Raw genomic sequence first — 21,307 nt, 5'->3', positions numbered from 1 at the left:
GGGTTGTGCCCTGTCACAGATGGTGCCACTTGGTCCCCTGGGCAGTGCCACCTGGGTGCCAACCTGGCATTTTTGCGCAGATGCGATTGGGCTGGGGTGGGGTGCCCTGTGTGGGTATTGGGGGTGTTGTGGGGATTGCATCTGGGGCCTTGGAGATTGGGGCACCTTTTTATTTTGTAAATTTAGAGTACCCAATTCTTTTTTTTTCCCCAATTAAGGGGGCAATTTAGCGGGGCCAATCCACCTACCCTGCACATCTTTGAGTTGTGGGGGCGAAACCCACGCAGACACGGGGAGAATGTGCAAACTCCACACGGACAGTGACCCAGGGCCGGGATTGAACCCGGGTCCTCAGCGCCGTGAGGCAGCAGTGCTAACCACTGCGCCACCGTGCCGCCCCTCATTGTTAAATGGCATCCCAATCTCTCACTATACTGGGGAGTTCTGGCGAGTGGAGCTCCCCAGTGTTCAAAACGGAGCTGTGCGGCCTCGTCCGCACTTCCCTCACTGAGGCCGCTTATAGTCTAACAGTAAACTGGATAACAGCATACTGTACACTGGATAACAGTCTCCTGGAAAGTATACTGGATAACTAATGGTATACTGGGTAATGGTACACTGGGTAATGGTACACTGGGTAATGGTACACTGGACAATGCTATATTGGATATTGGTATATTGGATAACAGTACACTGTACAAGAGTGGAGTGTACTCTATAGTATACTGTATAATATATACTGTATAACAATACTGTATAGCAATATAGTGCATAACAGTATCCAGACGATGAGCAATGGCATAGGACAGTGTAAAGTATTTTTTGAAGAAGAATCAATTAAAGTCAGGGTCTACCATTGCTCTGAATCATCATGGATAAAGACGCTAATACTCTCTGCCACTCAGCATCGCCAGAGTTTACACAGGAGTTGAGCCCATCATGCCTGTTGAAATGTTCTCCCCTCTTCTCGTGGAGACATTGATTGATGAGAGAGAGTGGATTCTATAAATCATGACATCTTTCATGGGAACATCTTTAAGCCTGGTACCTCGGCCAGCACGAGCCTAGCCCTGCTGTGAGAGGCCTCAGAATCGAAGCTAGTCTGGTCCTCCCCCTGCGATCTGTGCACAGGCGTTTTCTGGAAGGTCGGGATTAGGTGCAGCAACCCTGGCTGGCAGCTCACGTTCCCGGTCCAGGCACAGTAAACACAACCTTGGCACTGCCACAACTCAGCTAATGCAGCACAGGCCACTGGGCCCGCCGAGCCTGGAGGGTTAGTTCCAGCCCCCCTTGATGCATTACAGCAAGGAGCACACAGAGGGCCACAAGAGACACTCGCAAGCACCAGAGGTAAGGTCACAGAATAAATCATCAGGTTGTGTTTTTACCCGTCGGTGTTGTGTTCAAGGCCTCGTGCGACATCGAAGCTGGGCAGGGCGCTGTGCTGTCCGGTAGAATGCGTTCGATGAAGGATGTTAATCTCCGTGCTCTGCAAGGCAGCAGAAGAGGCAAGATGAATCACAGGATCATTGCAGAGCAGGAGAAGGCCACACGGCCCATCGAGGCCATTCTGAGAAGGACTAAAGTATTTACCCCAGCTGAGCATGGTCGCAACAAAGCTTTGCATGGGCAGCACGGTAGCACAGTGGTTAGCACTGTTGCATCACAGCCCCAGGGTCCCAGGTTCGATTCCTCGCTGGGTCACTGTCTGTGTGGAGTCTGCACGTTCTCCCCGTGCGTGCGTGGGTTTCCTCCGGGTGCTCCGGTTTCCTCCCACTGTCCAAAGATGTGCAGGTTTGGTGGATTGGCCATGCTAAAATTGCCCCTTAGTGTCCAAAAGGTTCAGTGGGGTTACTAGGATAGGGTGGGGTGGGGGGGGGGGGGGGGGGGGGCGGGGGGGGGGGGGCGGGGGGGGGGCTGGGCCTGGGTGAGCGCTCTTTCGGAGAGTCGGTGCAGACTTGAAGGGCCAAATGGCCTCCTCCTGCACTGTAGGGGGTATTCTATGACTTGTCCATTTCTTCAATGGTGTCCAGGGCTATCTTCTAATGCCACAATGCTCTTGCTGATTAGTAATGGAATATTTATTCTCGAATGCCTGTATCCAAATAACAAAGACCCTCCAATCCGGAGCCAAAATCCTCAGCCCCTAATAATGGCCCTTAGGTGGGTGGGGGGGTTATGTCAGGGACTGCAGGTTTGACGCAGTCAGGTGGGACGTGTACGTGTTAGCTTTCTGCTCCGAATCCTGCTTGCAGCCAATCTGCACAGGGGTGGAAGGAGCTTGTGCCCAGCCTATATATGGGTCCTGACATCGGAGGGAGCCGGCAAGGGGGGGGGGGGGGAGGGGGGATTTCCCCCGGTCCTAGACTCCCTATTGCTGAGCAACACAGAGAGTGGGGACCAGTTGGCTTACCCTGGATAACCCTAAGGATTGCGCGTGACCCATTATCACTGCGGCAGGCGCGACATAGTCCGGAAAGTTGCAGCCAGCCCCTGCCAGTATTTACCTTCAATATCCTGGCCTGACATGACCCTGGAAGCTCTGGAGAGGTCAGGGGGCAGAGGTCACCTGTGCGTCTCCACCCTCAGCCACTGCATTTGTGTTGATGGACTGTGGCTCAGATCTTTTCTCTTACCTCACTAGAGTCTCCAGGGCCTCCACTCGAGTGTTCCAGACCAAGCACGGGTGGTTTGTGCTGTGGGAATTGAACCTCTGTCGAGGAAGTAATAAATCTATATGAGCATCATCAAATATTGATACAAATATACAAGTGTAAGAAGATAGAATTCCAGGATCGGGCACATCCGCATTAAATAAAAATGAAACTCACACATGTAGCTTCTCGGTTCTATGAAATAAGTGGTCACAACTGGTAATGCCAAGGCTCAGTGAGTAGTCCCTTAGCCTCTAAGTGACATGGCTGTGGGATCCATTCCTGCTTCAGATCACGGGCAGGAGTCTCCGACCCCCCCCCCCCACGCCGGGTCGGAGAATCGCCGTGAATCCCGCCCCCGCCGGCTGCCGAATTCTCCGGCACCGGGGATTTGGCGGGGGGCGGGAATCACGTCGTTGGCAGCGGCCCCCCCCCCCCCCCCCCCACCCCGGCGATTCTCCGGCCCGCGATGGGCCGAGCGGCCGGCCATTTTTCGCGTCTGGGCACTCTATTCTTCCGCGTCGGCCGCTGTGGTCCTCCGCGGTGGCCGACGCGGAGATGATCCCCCCCCCCCTGCGCATGCGCTGGGATGACGCCAGCACACGCTGGCGCTCCCGCGCACGCGGCAACTCGCGCCGGCCGGCGGAGGCCCTTCGGCGCCGGTTGGCATGGCGCCAAGCCCCTTCCCCGCCAGCCTGTGCGGCGCAAACCACTCCGGCGCCGGCCTAGCCCGAAGGTGTGGCGGATTCCGCACCGGCGGCTCGACGCCGGAGTGGTTCACGCCACTCCGTCCCGCCGGAGCTGCCCGCCCCGCCGATTCCCGCAGAATCCCGCCCCACCTTTATTTTGTCTCGTGACATTTGTATAGTCCTGAAGGATACTGACATCTCAAGTAACGCTACTGCTGGAGGAGAATTCCCTTCCATTGAAAATTCTTCAGCAAATGTGTTGACAAAATACAGAGAGCTTAGACCATAGTGGGACAGTTTGGTCTCACTCGTCAGTTTGCAACATGGCTGCCGATTTGAGGTGATTTGGGTGCCCTATTGGGGAGAGTTTATGTTCCACGTCCCTCTGAATGGGCTGACCGTCAGCCACTGGTCACTGCGCTGGCTTTTCTGGGGGAGTGCTTCCAGGTCAACGTCACATGGGCCAGGATCTCTTAATAGTCAAGAAAATTACAATTATCATAGAATTTACAGTGCAGAAGGAGGCCATTCGGCCCATCGAGTCTGCACCGGCTCTTGGAAAGAGCACCCTACCCAAGGTCCACACCTCCACCCTATCCCCATAACCCAGTAACCCCACCCTACACTAAGGGCAATTTTGGACACTATGGGCAATTTAACATGGCCAATCCACCTAACCCGCACATCTTTGGACTGTGGGAGGAAACCGGAGCACCCGGAGGAAACCCACGCACACACGGGGAGGACGTGCAAACTCCGCACAGAGTGACCCAAGCCGGAATCGAACCTGGGACCCTGGAGCTGTGAAGCATTTGTGCTATCCACCGTGCTACCGTGCTGCCCTTAAACAAAAAAAAGCCAAACAATTGATCCCTTGACAATTAATGCAAAGTCTTAAAGGTCATTTTCAACCATTCTTCAAAACAATTACAGTTTCCACAGACCTTTTAAGGAAATTAAATGTCTACCTTACTGTCTTGCTTCTGGGCCTCGTTTGAATCTAATAACTTGAATCACGTTTGCTGACCGAATTTGATCAGCTCCCTTTTGAACAACATATGCTGTTCCACCAACACTGCTGGGAAACTAATGTTTATAATCTTTTCCTTTAAATTTCCTTTCTTCTCGTCTTTTCTGTATATCCCTTTCCACATCTCGGAAGTTCCTCTGGTCGGGATTTTCCGGCCCTTCCCACCAGCAGGGTTGTCCAGTCCCACCGACGGAGATCCACTGTGCAGGGTTTCCCAGCGACACGGCCGGCGAACAACGCAAAACACCCGTTGGCATTGACGGACCCGGAAGACCAATGGAGAGTCGCCTCTGCCGCCGGAATATACTCTGCGCAGGGTGAGGGGGTGGAGGAGGAATCCCGCCCTCCATTTCTATCTCTCCATGGCTTCTCTCTGCCTCGTTACCAGCTGCTTTGCCCTGTCCTATCCCTCGCCTTTCCTCACACGTCTCTCCCTACGCGCTTTCTAAAGCGCACTGCCACATTGTGAATGAGCGCATTAATATACTTTTGATTCAGTAAACCTGTTCATCAAGGCAACAAAATTTGCTTCATATAAGAATTCAGCCGCATAAGGGGCAGCACGGTAGCATTGTGGATAGCACAATTGCTTCACAGCTCCAGGGTCCCAGGTTCGATTCCGGCTTGGGTCACTGTCTGTGCGGAGTCTGCACATCCTCCCCGTGTGTGCGTGGGTTTCCTCCGGGTGCTCCGGATTCCTCCCACAGTCCAAAGATGTGCAGGTTAGATGGATTGGCCATGATAAATTGCCCTTAGTGTTCAAAATTGCCCTTAGTGTTGGGTGGGGTTACTGGGTTATGGGGATCGGGTGGAGGTGTTGACCTTGGGTAGGGGGCTCTTTCCAAGAGCCGGTGCAGTCTCGATGGGCCGAATGGCCTCCTTCTACACTGTAAATTCTATGTTAATTCAATATTTAATTTAACTTAATAGCAGCATTAGTGAAAAAACAGATATGAATGAGGAAAAAACTCAGTTAATCACATCTATTCAGAGATTAAGTTATGGATCATTGTTAAATTTATGTTTTACATTCTTATTTTATTAAATCCTGATATTTTTCCGATTTTAGTAAGGTGATTCGACTTGAGGTGTGCATTTAGTCAATTGTCATCTAAATGGTACTTTAAAAAAATTAATTAACGGGCATGGGCATCACTGGCTAGGACAGCATTTATTGACCATCTCTTATTGTCCGAGTAGGTGGCGGTGAGCTGCCTTCTCGAACCGCTGCAGTCTGTGTGGTGTAGGTACACCCACTGTGCTGTTAGGGAGGGCAGCTCTGCGATTTTGACCCAGTGACAGTGAAGGAATGGCGATATATTTTTCGGAAGTCTGGGCCTGGAGGAGAACTTCAGGTGAAAGTGTCCCTATGCATCTAATGCCCTTGTCCTTCTAGATGGTAGCAGCCATGAGTTTGGAAGCTGCTTTCTGAGGAGCCTTGGTGAATTCATGCAGTGCATCTTGTAAATGGTACACACTGCGCCTTCTGCGGTGGTGGTGGAGGGAGTGAAAGCTTATGGAAGGGGTGCCGATCAAGCGGGGCTGCTTTGTCCTGGATGGTGTTGAGCTTCTTGAGCGTTGTTGGAGCTGCACTCATCCAGGCAAGTGGGGAGTATTCCATCACACTCCTGACTTGTGCCTTGTAGATGGTGGACAGGGTTTGGGGAGTCAGGAAGTGAGTTACTTTCTGCAGGATTCCCAGCCTCTGACCTGCTCTTGTAGGCACTGTATTTGTGTGGCTGGTCTAGTTCAGTTACTAGTCAATGGTAACCCCAAGAATGTTGATGTTTCGTCATGTGGAGAATTGGTATATTTTTAGATATATGTAATTATGCTCTTTGATAAGGCATTTTAAGCAGTGAATTTTGATGTTGATCGATTAAAAACCGAACATTGACGTTGGGTGAGATCTTTCGGTTGTTCACGCCAACAGGATCTTCCAGACCCGCCAATGGCACACTCCTGGGGGCGTGGGATGGATTCAATGGGAAATCCCATTGACAGCAGAAGGACCATAAGATCCCACTGCCTGCCAAAGGCGGGCCACCTCTTGCCTCCAAGAAACATGCCGTGGGGAGGCCAGAAAATCTCACCCACTGCGTCTGTTAACATAAGAAAATAATGAACAGGAGCAGGAATAGAACAGCCCACCCAGACTGCTGCGCAATTCAGTATTTATGAATGATCACCGGTTTCAGCTCTACTTTCCTGCCCACTCCCTATATCGCTTGATTCCCTGAGAGACCGAAAATCTGCAAGGTGCTGGAATGGAGCGAGGCCATTCAGCCCATCGTGTCTGCCCCGTCATCCAATGAGATCATGACTGATCTGATGGGATAATTCTCAACTCCACTTTCCCGCCTTATCCCATAACATCTCGATTCCCTCACTGATTAAAACTCTGTCTCTCTCGGCCTTGAACATACTTAACGACCCAGCCTCTACAGCTCTCTGCGATAAAGAATTCCACAGATTCACTCCCCTCTGAGAGAAGAAATTCCTCCTCATCTCTGTCTTAAATGGGCGACCCCCTTACTCTGAGATGCTGCCCTCTGGTCCTAGACTCTCCCACAAGGGGAAACAACCTCTCAGCATCGACCCTGTCAAACCCCCTGAGAATCCGATATGTCTCAATAAGGTCGTCTCTCATTCTTCTAAACTCCAATGAGCACAGACCCAACTTACTCAACCTCTCCTCATAAGAAAATCCCTCCACAGCCGGGATCAACTTAGTGAACCTTCTCGGGACTGCCTCCAATACCAGTGTATTTTTCCTTAGATAAGGGGACCAAAACTGTTTAGCATTACAGATATTGTCTAACTAGTGCCTCATATAGTTTAGCAACACTTCTCTATTGTTACATTCCATTGCCTATCTCAGTCTTAAAAATAGTCAATGATGGCCATTGACAACTTCCTCGGGTGGAGAATTCCGAAGATTTACGATCCTTTGAGTGAAGACATTTCTCTTCAGCTCAGTTGAATGGTCAGTCCCTTATCCTCTCACAGTCTCCTCTTCTTCAGGGTTTGGTGGCCAGGGTGAACAACCTCTCATCACGCTTCAATGCGCTCACCTCACATTCCCCCAAAGTCCAAATTTATTCAGCCTCCCATAATAGGACAACCCTCTCATCCCAGGGACCAATCCAGTGATCCTTCACTGGGCCACCCGTAATTCCAGAATATCCCGCCTTAAGGTTGGAGACGAAAACTGTGCGCGTTATTCCAGGCGTGGTCTCACCAAAACCCCTGTACAATGGCAGTACGACTTCTTAATTCTTGGGGAAGCAGTGGTGTAGTGGCATTGTCACTGGGCTAGTAATCCAGAGACCCGGGGGACCCGGGTTCGAATCCCATCACGATGAAATCTGAATTCCATAAAAACAAAATCTGGAATTAAAAGTTTAATGATGACCATTGTCGATTGTCGTAAAAAACCCATCTGGTTCACTCATGTCCTTCAGGGAAGGAAATCTGCCGTCCTTACCCGGTCTGGCCTACATGTGACTCCAGACCCACAGCAATGTGGCTGACTCTTAACTGCCCCCTCAAGGGCAATTAGGGATGGGCAATAAATGATGGGCCAATCGGCGATGCTCACACCCCATGAACAAATAAAAAAGCTCCAATCCTATGGGTCGGCTATTCCGAGACCCCCACTGGGGCGTATTTTGCCACGGTGGAGGCGGCCCAGTCAATGGCCAGTGGTGGGATCTTCCTGACCCGCTACTGTTTTTTAAAAATAAATTTAGAGTACCCAATTATTTATTTATTTTTTCCAATTAAGGGGCAATTTAGTGTGGCCAATCCACCTACCCTGCACATCTTTGGGTTGTGGGGGTGAAACCCACGCAGACACGGGGAGAATGTGCAAACTCCACACGGACAATGACCCAGAGCTGGGGATTCGAACCCGGGTCCTCAGCGCCAGTCCCAGTGCTATCCACTGCCCCACCGTGCTGCCCACCCCGCCACTGTTAACGGCTCTTTCTATTATTATTATTATATTATTATTATTATTTCCATGACTCCCGCCTTCCGCCGGCAGGGGATCTGTGGGCCTGTAAGTTCTTGCCAGTGGAAAGGGCCGGAAAATTTTGGCCTATGTTCAGTGGGATTGGGGGATGGTTAAAAAGGGTCTCCGCGTGAACGGAGGGACCCAGAAGGGGGATGGGGAAGGGTGTCTGGTTACAGAGTTGGGGAGGTATGATGGAGTTAAAATCGTTCTACTTGCTTTAAGACAAAACAGGTGCCACAACATCAAATTCAGTCCAGCATTGTGCACGGCGTTCAGGCGACTGTGATCATTTTGGCACCTTTTCTTTTGGGTGGCTCTGGCTATTGCCTGAAAAAGAGTGTTGATTTTATTGAGATATTGGAACGCGGCTGCTGCACCACATTTCAGACCCAGCCTCCCAATCTCAATGGCCATGGAGATGTTGCTGTCGATGAATTTGCGTGGGGAACAGGCCAGAATTTGAGGCCTTAGTGGGGGCCTTTTATCTGACAGTCCCGGGTCTCCAGCACAATGGAGATGGGAATAAAAGGAATTCTCTCTCCAAGTTCCACCCCTGTGAATGCCATGGTCCTTGCTTGGGCAAACACAGAAAAAAAACAAGCAGAGAAAGGGAGAGAGAGAGACAAGAGAAATATTCAAAGACAGCGACAGAGGCAGCGAGATCGTCCTCACACCACTAGATGGTAGTATGAGGTGTTGCTGACTCATTCTCCCACCCAGGGACAAAGGTAGTGAGAGTTTGCCGAGTGCAGTCCATGACGCTCCTGCTTTCCCACATTCTGCACACAGAAAAGACAGGAGGGGGTTTGAGTGGAGTCTGTCAGGATGCAAAGTGGTCGTGTGCTGGCTGACAGCTGCTGTGCGGACAGACCGTCGAGTCAAATCTGATAAATGAGAAACACCAATCTGCTCCTCCTTAGAATTGGGTGATTTCTACATTCTCCCCGTCCGTCTCACCCCCACAACCCAAAAGGATGTGCAGGGTAGGTGGATTGCCACGCTAAATTGCCCCTTAATTGGAAAAATTTAATTAAAAAAGAAATTGGGTGGTTTCTCCAGTTCCTGGGATTGCTATCCTTAATTTCAGACCTCCTTTCTCCATAGGTGATTTGGTAAAACATGTCCGTGTGAATTGAGAGACCCAGGGGGTGCCCGGGGGGGGGGGGGGTTACAGAGTTGGGGAGATACGATGGTGTTCCTATGTTAGAATTAAAATGTTGTCCAGGTGCCATGTAGATCAGTGAAGCAATGGGGTGATGGGTGAAAGAGACATGGTATGAGTGAGATATACTTAGATTTTAAAGAGGTATTCAAAATCATGAGCCTGGGCAGAATAGAGAGCCACAAGCTGAAGAATAAAGAACGTGTGGAAAGGGCGGCACGGTTGCACAGTGGTTAGCACTGCTGCCTCACGGCGCTGAGGACCCGGGTTCGATCCCGGCCCCGGTTCACTGTCCGTGTGGAGTTTGCACATTCTCCCCGTGCCTGCGTGGGTCTCACCCCCACAACCCAAGGAGATGTGCCACGCTAAATTGCCCCTTAATTGGAATTATTTTTGAAAAAGAACGCAAGGACACAGGTTTAAGGTAATTTAGAAAAGAAGCAATGGAGACACGTAACGAAACCTTCTGCAGCGAAGGCTTATGACCAGGAACGTGTTGCCTGATAGTGTGGTGGCGGCAGATTCAATCAAGGCATTCAAATTAGATTAGTATCCGAAAGAAAAAATGTGCAGGGTTACAGGGCCTGGAGGGTAGGGTGGGAGGGGGGGTGACACTAAGGGGTAGTGTGAGGGCCACGAAGAATCCAGCACGAGTTTTAAGGATACAAAGAAATAACATTTATTTACAATAACATATATATACAACAGCAGCAGCAACTTCGCCAGCTGCTCACTCCTTCCTGCTGGTTCCAAACTGGCCAGCTTTATTTATACAGGGAGTCTGCTGATGATTTTTCCGCCCCCCTCATTGGGGAAGCTCATACTCCCACAGGATTGTGGGATTGTCATTAGTCCCCAGCCAATGGTAAGCAGGCAGGTTATAACATCCCTCCCCCCCCCAAAGTCCAAGGAATCCACCGAAGACCCTGGCGAAGGAGGGTGTCGGACTCGTTTTGCCGCAGGCCGGACACCATTTGCATGAGGCGCTGGATCGGGCGGCGTGTAACGAGACGGAGACCGGCACTTCCGTGATGAACGGCGTAACGGTTGTACATCCACGGCCCGTGGACCCGAGGATTCCCCCTCTGATGCATCCTGTGTCTCCATCTCGGAGTCAGAGTCTGCTGCCTCCGTCATCTCGGCGTCTCTATCTCCATTCGGTTCTGTAATGACCTGCGCAGGCTTCGAGTGAGGCACCAGTGGAAGATTGTGAGGACTACCTTCCCTTGTCTCTGGTCTCTGTGGCTGTAGAAATGAGCTCCGGGGGTGGGGAATCTTTGGAAGGGATAGTCTTCTGGACTGAACGTGGTCTACATGTTTGCGCTGGAGACGACCCTGGGCTTGCACCTGGTAAGATATAGGGCCCGTTTGGCGAAAGATTACGCCAGGGACCCACTGGGCACCACCAGCAAAATTCCGAATGAACATTGGGTCACCGGGCGCAAACTGCCGAATCGGCTGATGCCGAGAAAAACCCTGTCCCTGCCGTTCTTGTGTGCGGCGTACCTTTGCGCCAATGTCCGGGAAAACCATGCTAAGGCGGGTGCGAAGTCTCCGGCCCATTAGGAGTTCTGCGGGAGCTACCCCAGTCGCCGTATGGGGGGTGGTCCTATACGAAAACAAAAAGCGAGCCAGTCTCGTGTCCATTGATCCGGAAGACTGCTTCTTTAGGCCTCTTTTGAATCTCTGCCAACCCATTTGAAGCCGGGTGGAAGGGGCAGTGCGGATATGGCGTATGCCGTTCATCTTCATGAACCTCGAAAACTCCTCACTTGTGAATGGAGTGCCGTTATCCGTGACCAGCACCTCGGGGAGGCCATGCGTACTAAAAGACAAACGCATCTTCTCAATTGTTGCGCAGGACGTTGTGCCTAGCACCGTATGCACCTCTAGCCATTTAGACTGGGCGTCGATGAATAAAAGGAACATGGATCCTTGAAAAGGGCCTGCGAAATCTGCATGCAAGTGTGCCCAAGGCCGCCCTGGCCATTCCCAGTGATGTAGGGGTGTGGCCGGCAGAAGCTTCTGATGCTCCTGGCAAATGGAGCAGTTTTGGGCCACCTTCTCAATATCGATGTCGAGGCCTGGCCACCAGACATAACTCCGGACCAACATTTTCATTGGTCACACCTGGATGCCCATTGTGCAAGTCTCTTAGTATCAGCTCCTGTCCTTTTTCCGGGACAATCACACACATCACCCACAAGAGGATGCCGTCTTCCACGCTGAATTCTGACAGCTTGGACGAAAATGCCTGCAACTCACCTGGGAGCTGTCTATGCTGCCCACCATACAGGACTATGTGCCGAACCTTTGACAGGATTGGCTCCGTCTGGGTCCACTCACGGATCTGTGATGCCGTGACAGGCAAGGTGTCCATAAAATTTAGGGTTGCAACCACCTCACCGGTCGTGGGGGTCGAAATGGGGCCGGTTGATAAAGGCAATTGGCTCAGTGCATCGGCATTTGCTATCTGCATTCCTGGTTTGAGTTCCAGAGAATACTCGTATGCAGCGAGCAACAAAGCCCAGCGCTGTATCCGTGCGGAAGCAATGGGCGGTATTGGCTTATCCTCTCTGAAAAGTCCCAGCAGAGGCTTATGATCAGTCACGATAGTGAAGTGGCGGCCATACACGTACTGGTGGAAGCGTTTCACCGCAAAAACCACTGCCAGGCCCTCCTTCTTGATCTGCGCGGATGGACTCCAGCCTCCGAAAAGCGTCTAAGGACAGCCTCCAGATTTTCCAAATGTTCCTGTTCCGACATCCCTGTGATCAAAACGTTATCTAAGTAGACAGTGATACACGGTAAACCTCTCAAAATGCCCTCCATAACGCGTTGAAAAATAGTGCAGGCAGAGGATACTCCAAAGGGCAACCGTGTATATTCATACAGGCCCCGGTGTGTATTAATTGTTACATATGGTCGGGAGGCAGGGTCCAGCTCCAACTGTAGGTAGGCGTGACTCATATCTAATTTTGTGAATGAGAGTCCGCCTGCAAGCTTCGCGTAGAGATCCTCTATGTGAGGCATTGGATATCGGTCGAGTCGGGAAGCCGTATTCACTGTATGTTTATAGTCACCGTACAAGCGAACTGTAGCATCTGGCTTCATTACAGGTACAATTGGTGCTGCCCAGTCAGCGAAACGGATGGGCCTGATAACAGAAAGTCTCCAAACGAGTGAGCTCTCCTTCTACCTTCTCGAGCAAGGTGTAAGGCACCGGGCATGCCCGGAAATACCGCGGCGTGGCTCCTGGTTCGACTTGGATACGGGCTACGGCCCCTTTTATTTTCCCCAAACCGGGCTGGAATACATACGTCCTAGCACCTCAGTCAACCCTCCAGAAACGGTTTGGAGGATGTGCTGCCACTGCAACTGCAAATGGCGCAACCAGTCCCGACCCAACAGGCTGGGCCCATGGCCGCGCACCACAATAAGTGGGAAACGCCCCTCCTGGCGTCCATAAACAGGGGTCATCATAGTTCCTGCAATGTCCAATGGTTCCCCCGTGTAGGTGGCCAACCTGGCCTGTGTGTCGGTTAATGTAAGGGTCTGTATACCCTGCTTGATGCGGTCGAATGTCCTCTGGGCGATCACGGAGACCGCTGCGCCAGTGTCCAACTCCATCTCAAGCGGGTGACCATTGACCCGTACTGTCACCTTAATGGGGGCCACACGGGGAGCTGCCACACAATGCAGCTGCAGGCAGTCGTCCTCCGTCTCCACGTCCTCAGGAGTAGTCGCCGCAAGTTCATCCACTTGGAAGGTACGGCCCCTGGGCTGGTCCCAGTTTCGGTCGGAACGACGGCGCCTCTGGCACCCCCAGGACCAGCGTCCGCGACGGGGTCGGCGCCTACAAGTCTGACACGGACATGGCTCCTCATCCGCAGGAGTGCAGGGGGATGTTTTCGGGCGTAAGGGGTTGCGCCCCAAGGCATGCACCTCCATTCCCTGTAGCTCCTGCACTCCTCATTCTGCGCTCTCTCTGGACAATACTATTTGAATGGCCTGTTGAAAAGTCAATGTTGGCTCAGCTAACAACTTTCTCTGGGTGGCCGCATTGTTAATACCGCAAACCAAATGGTCGCGTAACATTTCTGACAAGGTCTCACCATAGTCACAGTACTCTGCAATCCTGCGTAGCTTGGATAGAAAGTCGGCAAGGGGTCCTCTCAGCGGTATTAAACCGGTAATGTTGGACTATCGTGGACGGGGTTGGGTTAAAATGTTGCCCCACTAAATTCACAAGTTCATCAAACGTGTTGGTGTCCAGCGCAGCTGGGTACGTAAGGTTCCTAATCACCCCAAACGTATGCGGGCCGCAGGCGGTGAGCAATATGACCACCTGGCGCTCGTTTTCGGTGATATTGTTTGCCCGGAAACAGAAACGCATCCGTTGTGCGTACTGGTTCCAGCTTTCCAGCGCAGCATCAAAAACATCCAACCGTCCGTACAGAGGCATGGTGTGATAGAAAACAACTTCCAACCTGTATCCAACAAAAATCCAGGGAGGTGGCTTCAGCAGTTTAGACAGCTAGTCACGTTAACCCTCGTCGCCAGTTTTGTGAGGGCCACGAAGAATCCAGCACGAGTTTTAAGGATACAAAGAAATAACATTTATTTACAATAACATATATATACAACAGCAGCAGCAACTTCGCTTGCTGCTCACTCCTTCTTGCTGGTTCCAAACTGGCCCGCTTTATTTACACAGGGAGTCTGCTAATGATTTCTCTGCCCCCCTCATTGGGGAAGCTCATACTCCCACAGGATTGTGGGATTGTCATTAGTCCCCAGCCAATGGTAAGCAGGCAGGTTATAACAGGTAGGTTTTCTGTTCCCGCCCATCCCCGAGGTCGGAAATTCCCATGGCGGGCAGGACTGGAAAACCGAGGCCTCGGTCAATTGCTCATTTGGAGAGACGTGATGGGCTGAATGGCCTCCTTCTGTATCAATTCTGTGCAATGGTAGTCATAACTGGACGAGGTTGCGGGCCAATCAGAAGCCACCACTGGAACAAATGCAATTTGCAAACTATAGAGCATATTCCATTTGTAAAAAATATCTTAAGAAATAGAAACATCGCAGGGGAGTATTTTAAACAAGCAAATAATCCCCCTCTTAAATATTATTTGTCTCTCTTCAATATAAGACCTGTTCTGTTATTGTCTTAGTCAACCCGCAATGTTTTAGCTCTACAAAATCCGCAGGAATTGCCATATCTTACCAGGGGGTAATGATTGTTTAATGGGCAAAAGTTCAGTTTCAGGTCGCTTGTCCTCCATATCCGCGGGCAGCTCTCTGCTGACAGTTAACTCCACAACACCTTGCACCCTACGCAGAACGTCAACAGTCTCACTGTGAGACAAGGCAGACAGATCCTCCCCGTTCACCTGAGGAAGAAACATGGCAGCTTTTTAAATCATACACGTCATTAAAAGAAATCTCCGATCCAACACACGCTCCAATTCTGTTGGCTACTTTGGACCACTGGCCAAAATGGATTCTGACTTCCTTTGTTCAGGCATTGAAGGCTATTCTTCCCCCAATTGGTTTCCACTTCATTACCCATCAGTTAAATCATGCAGGCTGCCTCTCACCAAGTTTAATATTCTTCCCAATCCTATTCCAGCAAGGCCAATTCTACTCTGTGACACGGACTCTCAGTCACAGACTGAGGCAGTAGTGTTAAAGAACTGGCATTAATGTTGTATCGTTCACATCCTCAAAGTGTTTTATGCAGCCAGTGAATTACTTTTCTGCAAATTAAGGACAGCCAATTTTCCACATAGCAAAGTCACACAAACAGCAGTGATTGGGAGTTAATCTTTCTCATGGCGGTGCAGGTTTGGGTAGGTGGGGGGGGGCGGGTGGGAATGACTTAGCCAAGATACTACGTGGACCCCCTGCTCTCCTTCGGAAAGGTGGCCTGGGGTCTGTCACATTGAGGTAACCCAGCGGAGCTGGACAATGGGGGGTCAGAGGTCAGCCGATTGACAAAAGAAAGGAAAATCTGAACATCTACGGTATGGGGGAAGATTTGAGGTGGGGGGATGGGATGGGAATAGAGGCAGTCCCCTGAAGGGAAAGGGCAGGCAGTTTCAGGAGGGAAGGGCTGTCTTGGAAGACCTGGGAGGGGATATCCCATCTTCCAGTACACCCCTCCTGATCTTGATGATCACAGTTTGACCCCCACAACAATCTTAGGCCTCTGTTTACTGTGTACCTGCACAAAGGGGCTGTTTAGCACAGGGCTAAATTGTTGGCTTTGAAAGCAGACCAAGGCAGGCCAGCAGCACGGTTCAATTCCCGTACCAGCCTCCCCGAACAGGTGCTGGAATGTGGCGACTCGGGGCTTTTCACAGTAACTTCATTGAAGCCTACTTGTGACAATAAGTGATTTTCATTTCGTTTCATTCAAAGCCTATTCCCAAACTTACCTGTGCTCTCCCCATTCTGGGTCTAATCTTTCCTTCCCCTCTCAGTCCCATTTCCTCTACCTGTCTGTACTCCCCTCCTGAATATTCCTGCATAGGAATTCAAATTTCATTTTGATTACATTTTCGCCGGTTTGTAGTGTGATGTTCCTTGTATAGTTCCCCAAAATAGCTAAAAGTCGTAGTGTTTACAAAGAACATTAAGCTACGTATTTAAAACAAAGCTAGTTTATTTTACACTCCTTTAAATGGTTTGCACACTCTACTGGTAATAGCTAATAAAACAGTATGAAATCTATGCTACAGTAATCTATAATGTCTTTCTAATACAACCAACACTCTATCTCAACCTCGCACTATCCTTCTCCGTAACCTTCTCCCAGAATGCTTAGATGCAGCCTTTTATAAGACTACTCAGTGATGCCATCTAGTGTTGAGATACTTGAACATCATCTTGTTAAGCCTTTACACTCCTTAAATTATACATATCATTACTTATAACGCAGCCCATCTCTGGCTAACATCCACAGCTCTGCTACCTGCACGTAATGGGGTCCACACTCCTCCTATATCTCCGTGTCACCCTCCAGCCACATATATCCCTCTCAGCCCTCACTAGAGTTAGAGTCCGATCACCATCCCTGCCCCTGAGCATTGTTGGTGGGTGGGAGATCAATGTGCATCTTATTTCCAGGCTCGAGCATTATATATCGATGTGGTTAACTTTCCCGGTGTCCCATTGTCGTTAGTTATTTATTGGATTTTGCTAACACTGCTCCAGCTCCTGAGGAACAATCATTGCATGGTAAGGGGCAGCGGAGATGCTGCTGGGGTTACTGGACAAGGTATTGCCAAGGGCGCTGAAGCTCGTGCCAGGCCTTGACATTTAATCTGCAGCAACGGCATCAATTCGGTTCTAATTGAGGAATACTACACCAGCTTCGAGTTGCATTGAGGCCGCGTGTGGTGTATTCAAGACAGAAAATCCCTCAGGAGGAAGAGTGGAGGGTAACGGTCAGGCTTGCAAGAGTTGCCAAGACACGGGCCTGGAGGGGGTGGCCTGGACAAGCTCCTCTTAAGCCTTTTGAAGACCGCTTCAGTCAAGGATCAATTGTTAACCACTGCATCCCACAACACCCAGTTAGAGGTGAGCTGGGAACTCCGCTAATACCAATAATGGAGATTATCAGACAAATGAAGAACAAGAAGCCAGCAGGAGGTGATGGAATTTCCCCTGAAATCGTTAAGCGCTGATGGAAGGAACTAACTTTACAGCTGCAAGCCCTCATCCTTCAGGTCTGGATACAGGAAGGGGACAAATGCAACTGTGGAAATATCAGAGGCTTTCCATTGCTCGTAAGATAGCTGCAGGAACTCTTCTGAACCGACTTATTATATTTGCCATGAGGTTTGTTTCGAATCATTACTGTCTATATTCGCAATCATCTTGGAGATCCTCTCCACTTTGAGCCGGCAGTTTGCAGTGAGCACAGTAAGAAGTCTTGCGACACCAGGTTAAAGACCAAGTGGCCACCACTAGTGATTCGAAACAAACCTGTTGGACTTTAACCTGGTGTTGTAAGACTTCTTACTGTGTTATACTTGCTGAAGAGCTACTCGTCAAATCTCATTCAACCATCAAGAGAAACAGGCGGCATGATTTTTACAGCTCATCAACGGAAAGAAAACTGTAAGCAACAGCAGCCTCTCTACATAATACTCTTTGTCTTGACAAGGGCAGTCAACTCTGTAAATCGTGAGGCACCCTGGAAGATTCTGCTGAGGTATGGATACTGTTATGGGCGAGGCATTTACAGAACCCCAAAATGTATCATGGAGTTCAACCAACCTCTCCCTTTAATGGATTTGTTGCTTTTCCGAGCACACGGTTTTTCTCCCTAGGTGTGGGATTACAATTATGGACACGTGGGTTTTCAAACACAAAACACTGTTTATTCCATGAACTCAACTTAACATCTTAAATAAACATTGGATCTCTTAACACCCCTTACTTCAGAGATAACTCAGAAAATATTGCAACAGTAAATAACTCCTTAAAATATTCCTTCAAACTTCCAAGAGACTTAACACCTTTAAACAGTATCACATCAGGTTAAAGGATATATATATATTTTCTGTCGAATGGCAGAGATATATTAGTTTGGTTGATTTCAGCTTCAGCGCCTTGCTTTCTTCTTGCAGCTCTCTGGACACACACAGACACACACCCACTGCTTTTTAAACTGAAACTAAAAACCTGCAAAACCAAACTGCAAAATGGCTGCACTGAGCTGAGCTCCACCCACTCTATGACATCACTGTTTTCGTAAAAGGTACAATGCTTAAACATCCATGTCCTAAAGGCACTCTCGCATGACACTTCCCCCCAAGAAAAAAAAAACCATCAACTTCAAGATGGTTCATTTTTCACTTTTGCACCATCCACTAAGAAATGTACACAGTAAATATACCTTTATGTTTTTAAAAAAAACAACACTTGCAAACAGGTATAATAATATAGTCCATTTTTCTTTGTTGTTCTTCCTCCAACTGAAATCCTTCTCGATTGACAGTCTCTTTGAAAAAAGTCTCTGCACGATCCATCCATTCCTCTATTCCTCGGCATTTCTCTTCAGAATCAGATAACTTAGTTCAATCTGAGAACAGAGTCTCTTGCAATTCTCCAGTACAGGAACATTGGTGATCACAGCTTTCAGACAGTCAAATGCCTGTTGAAAGTCCGCTGTTCATTGAAATTTTTTTTGTTTCTTCAGCAATTCCATCAGTGTAGTAATCACACCACAAAACTTTTGCACAAATGTTCGATCAAATCCACTCATGCTAAGAAGTCGCATTATTTCCCTTTGTCTTGAGGATAACGGAAACTCGGCAAGGAAAGTGATTTGGGCTTCTCCAAATTCACTTTCGGCTAGGTTCATCACCAAACCCGCCTCCTGAAGTTGATCGAAGAACTCCATACGATGTTTTAAATGTTCTTTCCATGTCCGGAAGTTGAAAATAAAAGCAGATTGTCCCAATTTCTCAATGCAATCCTTCAATGGTGGGATAGGATAAGAGTCCGTTCTTGTAACTGCATTACCTTTCTGTAGTCCACACACAACTGTTGGGTACCGTTTGGTTTAGGTACCATCACTATGGGTGAGCTCCATTGGCTGCAACCCACTTCAATTATGCCATTCTTCAGCATACTCTCAATCTCTTTGCTAACCTGTGCCAATTTTAAAGGATTAAGTCTATATGGATGTTGTTTGATAGGAACAGCATTTCCCACATCTACGTCATGTATAGACATTTTAGTACTTCCCAATTTATCTCTACAAACTTGCCCATGTGATATCAATAACTCTTTCAGGTCAGTTCGTTTTTCCTCTGGAAGGTAACTTAACAATTCATCCCAATTTTTAAGAACATCCTCATTTTCCAATTTAGTTTGAGGTATGTCAAATTCACAGTCATCTGGATTTGGTTCGTCACTTTGAGTTAGAATCATTAAAACCTCCTTTTTCACTCCTTCCCTTTCAAAGTACCTTTTACGCATATTCATATGACACACTCGGTGAGTCTTCCTTCTATCTGGTGTTTTTACCACATAAATCACCTCACTCAATTTCCTTTCAATCTGATACGGTCCACAAAACCTAGCTTTTAAAGGCTCCCCTACCACTGGTAACAACACTAAAACTTTATCCCCACTGGCAAAACTACGAACTTTGGATTTCTTGTCCGCTACCCGTTTCATCACATTTTGTGCAACTTTCAAATGTTGTCTAGCCAATTCACCTGCTCTATTTAATCGTTCCCTAAAATTTGACACGTAATCCAATAGTGTAATTTCCGATTTCTCACCCACCAATTTTTCCTTAATCAATTTAAGTGGTCCTCTTACCTCATGACCAAAAATTAGTTTAAAAGGACTAAATTTGGAAGACTCATTAGGTGCATCCCTAATTGCAAACAATACGAATGGGATTCCTTTATCCCAATCCTCTGGATAATCTTGACAATACGCCCTCAACATTGTCTTTAATGTCTGATGCCACCTTTCTAACGCTCCCTGCGATTCTGGATGATTTAAATTGTTTTATTCCTAAGCTATCCATAACTTCTTTGAATAACTTTGAAGTAAAATGCGTTCCTTGATCCGATTGAATTTCTATGGGTAGTCCATATCTAGTAAAGAATTTAAGTAACTCCTCCACAATCCTTTTAGTTGTAATATGACGTACTGGAATGGCCTCTGGAAACCTAGTAGACACATCCATTACAGTCACAAGATATTGATTCCCACTTTTTGTTTTAGGAAGCAGTCCTACACAATTGATTAGGACCCTTGTAAAAGATTCCTCAAATGCTGAAATGGGTATTAAGGGTATTAAGTGATAATTGGTTTTATCACTGCTTGAGGTTTCCCTATCACTTGACATGTGTGACATGATTGACAAAATTTAACTACATCTTTATGTAGTCCAGGCCAATAAAAATGTTTCTGGATTTTAGCTTGAGTTTTCCTTATTCCCAAATGACCTCCTATTGGTACCTCATGTGCAACTCGCAACACCTCCTTTCTATACCCTATCGGCAATACTACCTGATGAACTTCTGCCCACTTTTCATCCGCCTGCATATGTACAGGTCTCCATTTTCTCATCAAGACATTATTTTTACGGTAATAACACTCTGGTATACTCTCAGATTCCTCTTCCGTATATGCTTTCTGATATATCCGTTTTATTTCTACATCTTTCTGTTGTAACTCCGCCAATTTTCCTGAACTAAAAATATTCGCCTCATCCTCCACCTGTTCTTGTTCTTTTTCAACCATCTGATCAAAAATTGTTTGATAATTGCACTTCCACTTCATCTTCACTCTTTGATTTCTCCTCTTGTCTTAACCTGTGACTTTGCCACCTTGTTACTACACAACCCGGAAAAATCCTAGGATATTCGTCCTTCAACACTTCAGTTGACTGATTTTCCACTGGCTTATCAACCACAGTAGGCATCACTCCCACCTGCGATACAGCTATATCATTACCCAAGATAAACTGTATTCCTGGACAAGATAGTTTATCTATTACTCTTACTACCACTTCACCACTCTTCACTGGACTTTCCAACCTTACCTTATATAATGGAAAGCTACTCCTCTCACCCTGAATTCCACATATCACCACCTTTTCTGGCAACATTCTTCCCAAACTACATAATTCCACATCTCTTACCATTAAAGATTGACTAGCCCCTGTATCTCTTAAAATTGTGACTTCTTTACCTGCTCCTCCTGATACACATG

At 48.4% G+C, this 21,307-nt stretch overlaps 1 protein-coding gene across 4 annotated transcripts in view; it reads right to left on the bottom strand.

The window, feature by feature from the left end:
* ptpn20 (protein tyrosine phosphatase non-receptor type 20) overlaps positions 1-21,307 on the bottom strand; it is a 402,784-nt gene that overhangs the window by 45,548 nt on the left and 335,929 nt on the right. For all 4 annotated transcript variants that reach the window (XM_072491743.1, XM_072491746.1, XM_072491744.1 and 1 more), the window contains 3 exons: positions 14,784-14,949; positions 2,637-2,713; positions 1,389-1,489 (listed from right to left, as the gene is read on the bottom strand). In XM_072491743.1, the coding sequence (XP_072347844.1) occupies positions 1,389-1,489; positions 2,637-2,713; positions 14,784-14,949 (344 nt within the window). The remainder of the gene's footprint in view (positions 1-1,388; positions 1,490-2,636; positions 2,714-14,783; positions 14,950-21,307) is intronic.

The sequence above is a fragment of the Scyliorhinus torazame genome, chromosome 28, assembly GCF_047496885.1.
Source record: "Scyliorhinus torazame isolate Kashiwa2021f chromosome 28, sScyTor2.1, whole genome shotgun sequence".
Lineage (NCBI taxonomy): Eukaryota > Metazoa > Chordata > Chondrichthyes > Carcharhiniformes > Scyliorhinidae > Scyliorhinus > Scyliorhinus torazame.
This window is presented reverse-complemented; position numbering and strand designations above follow the sequence as displayed.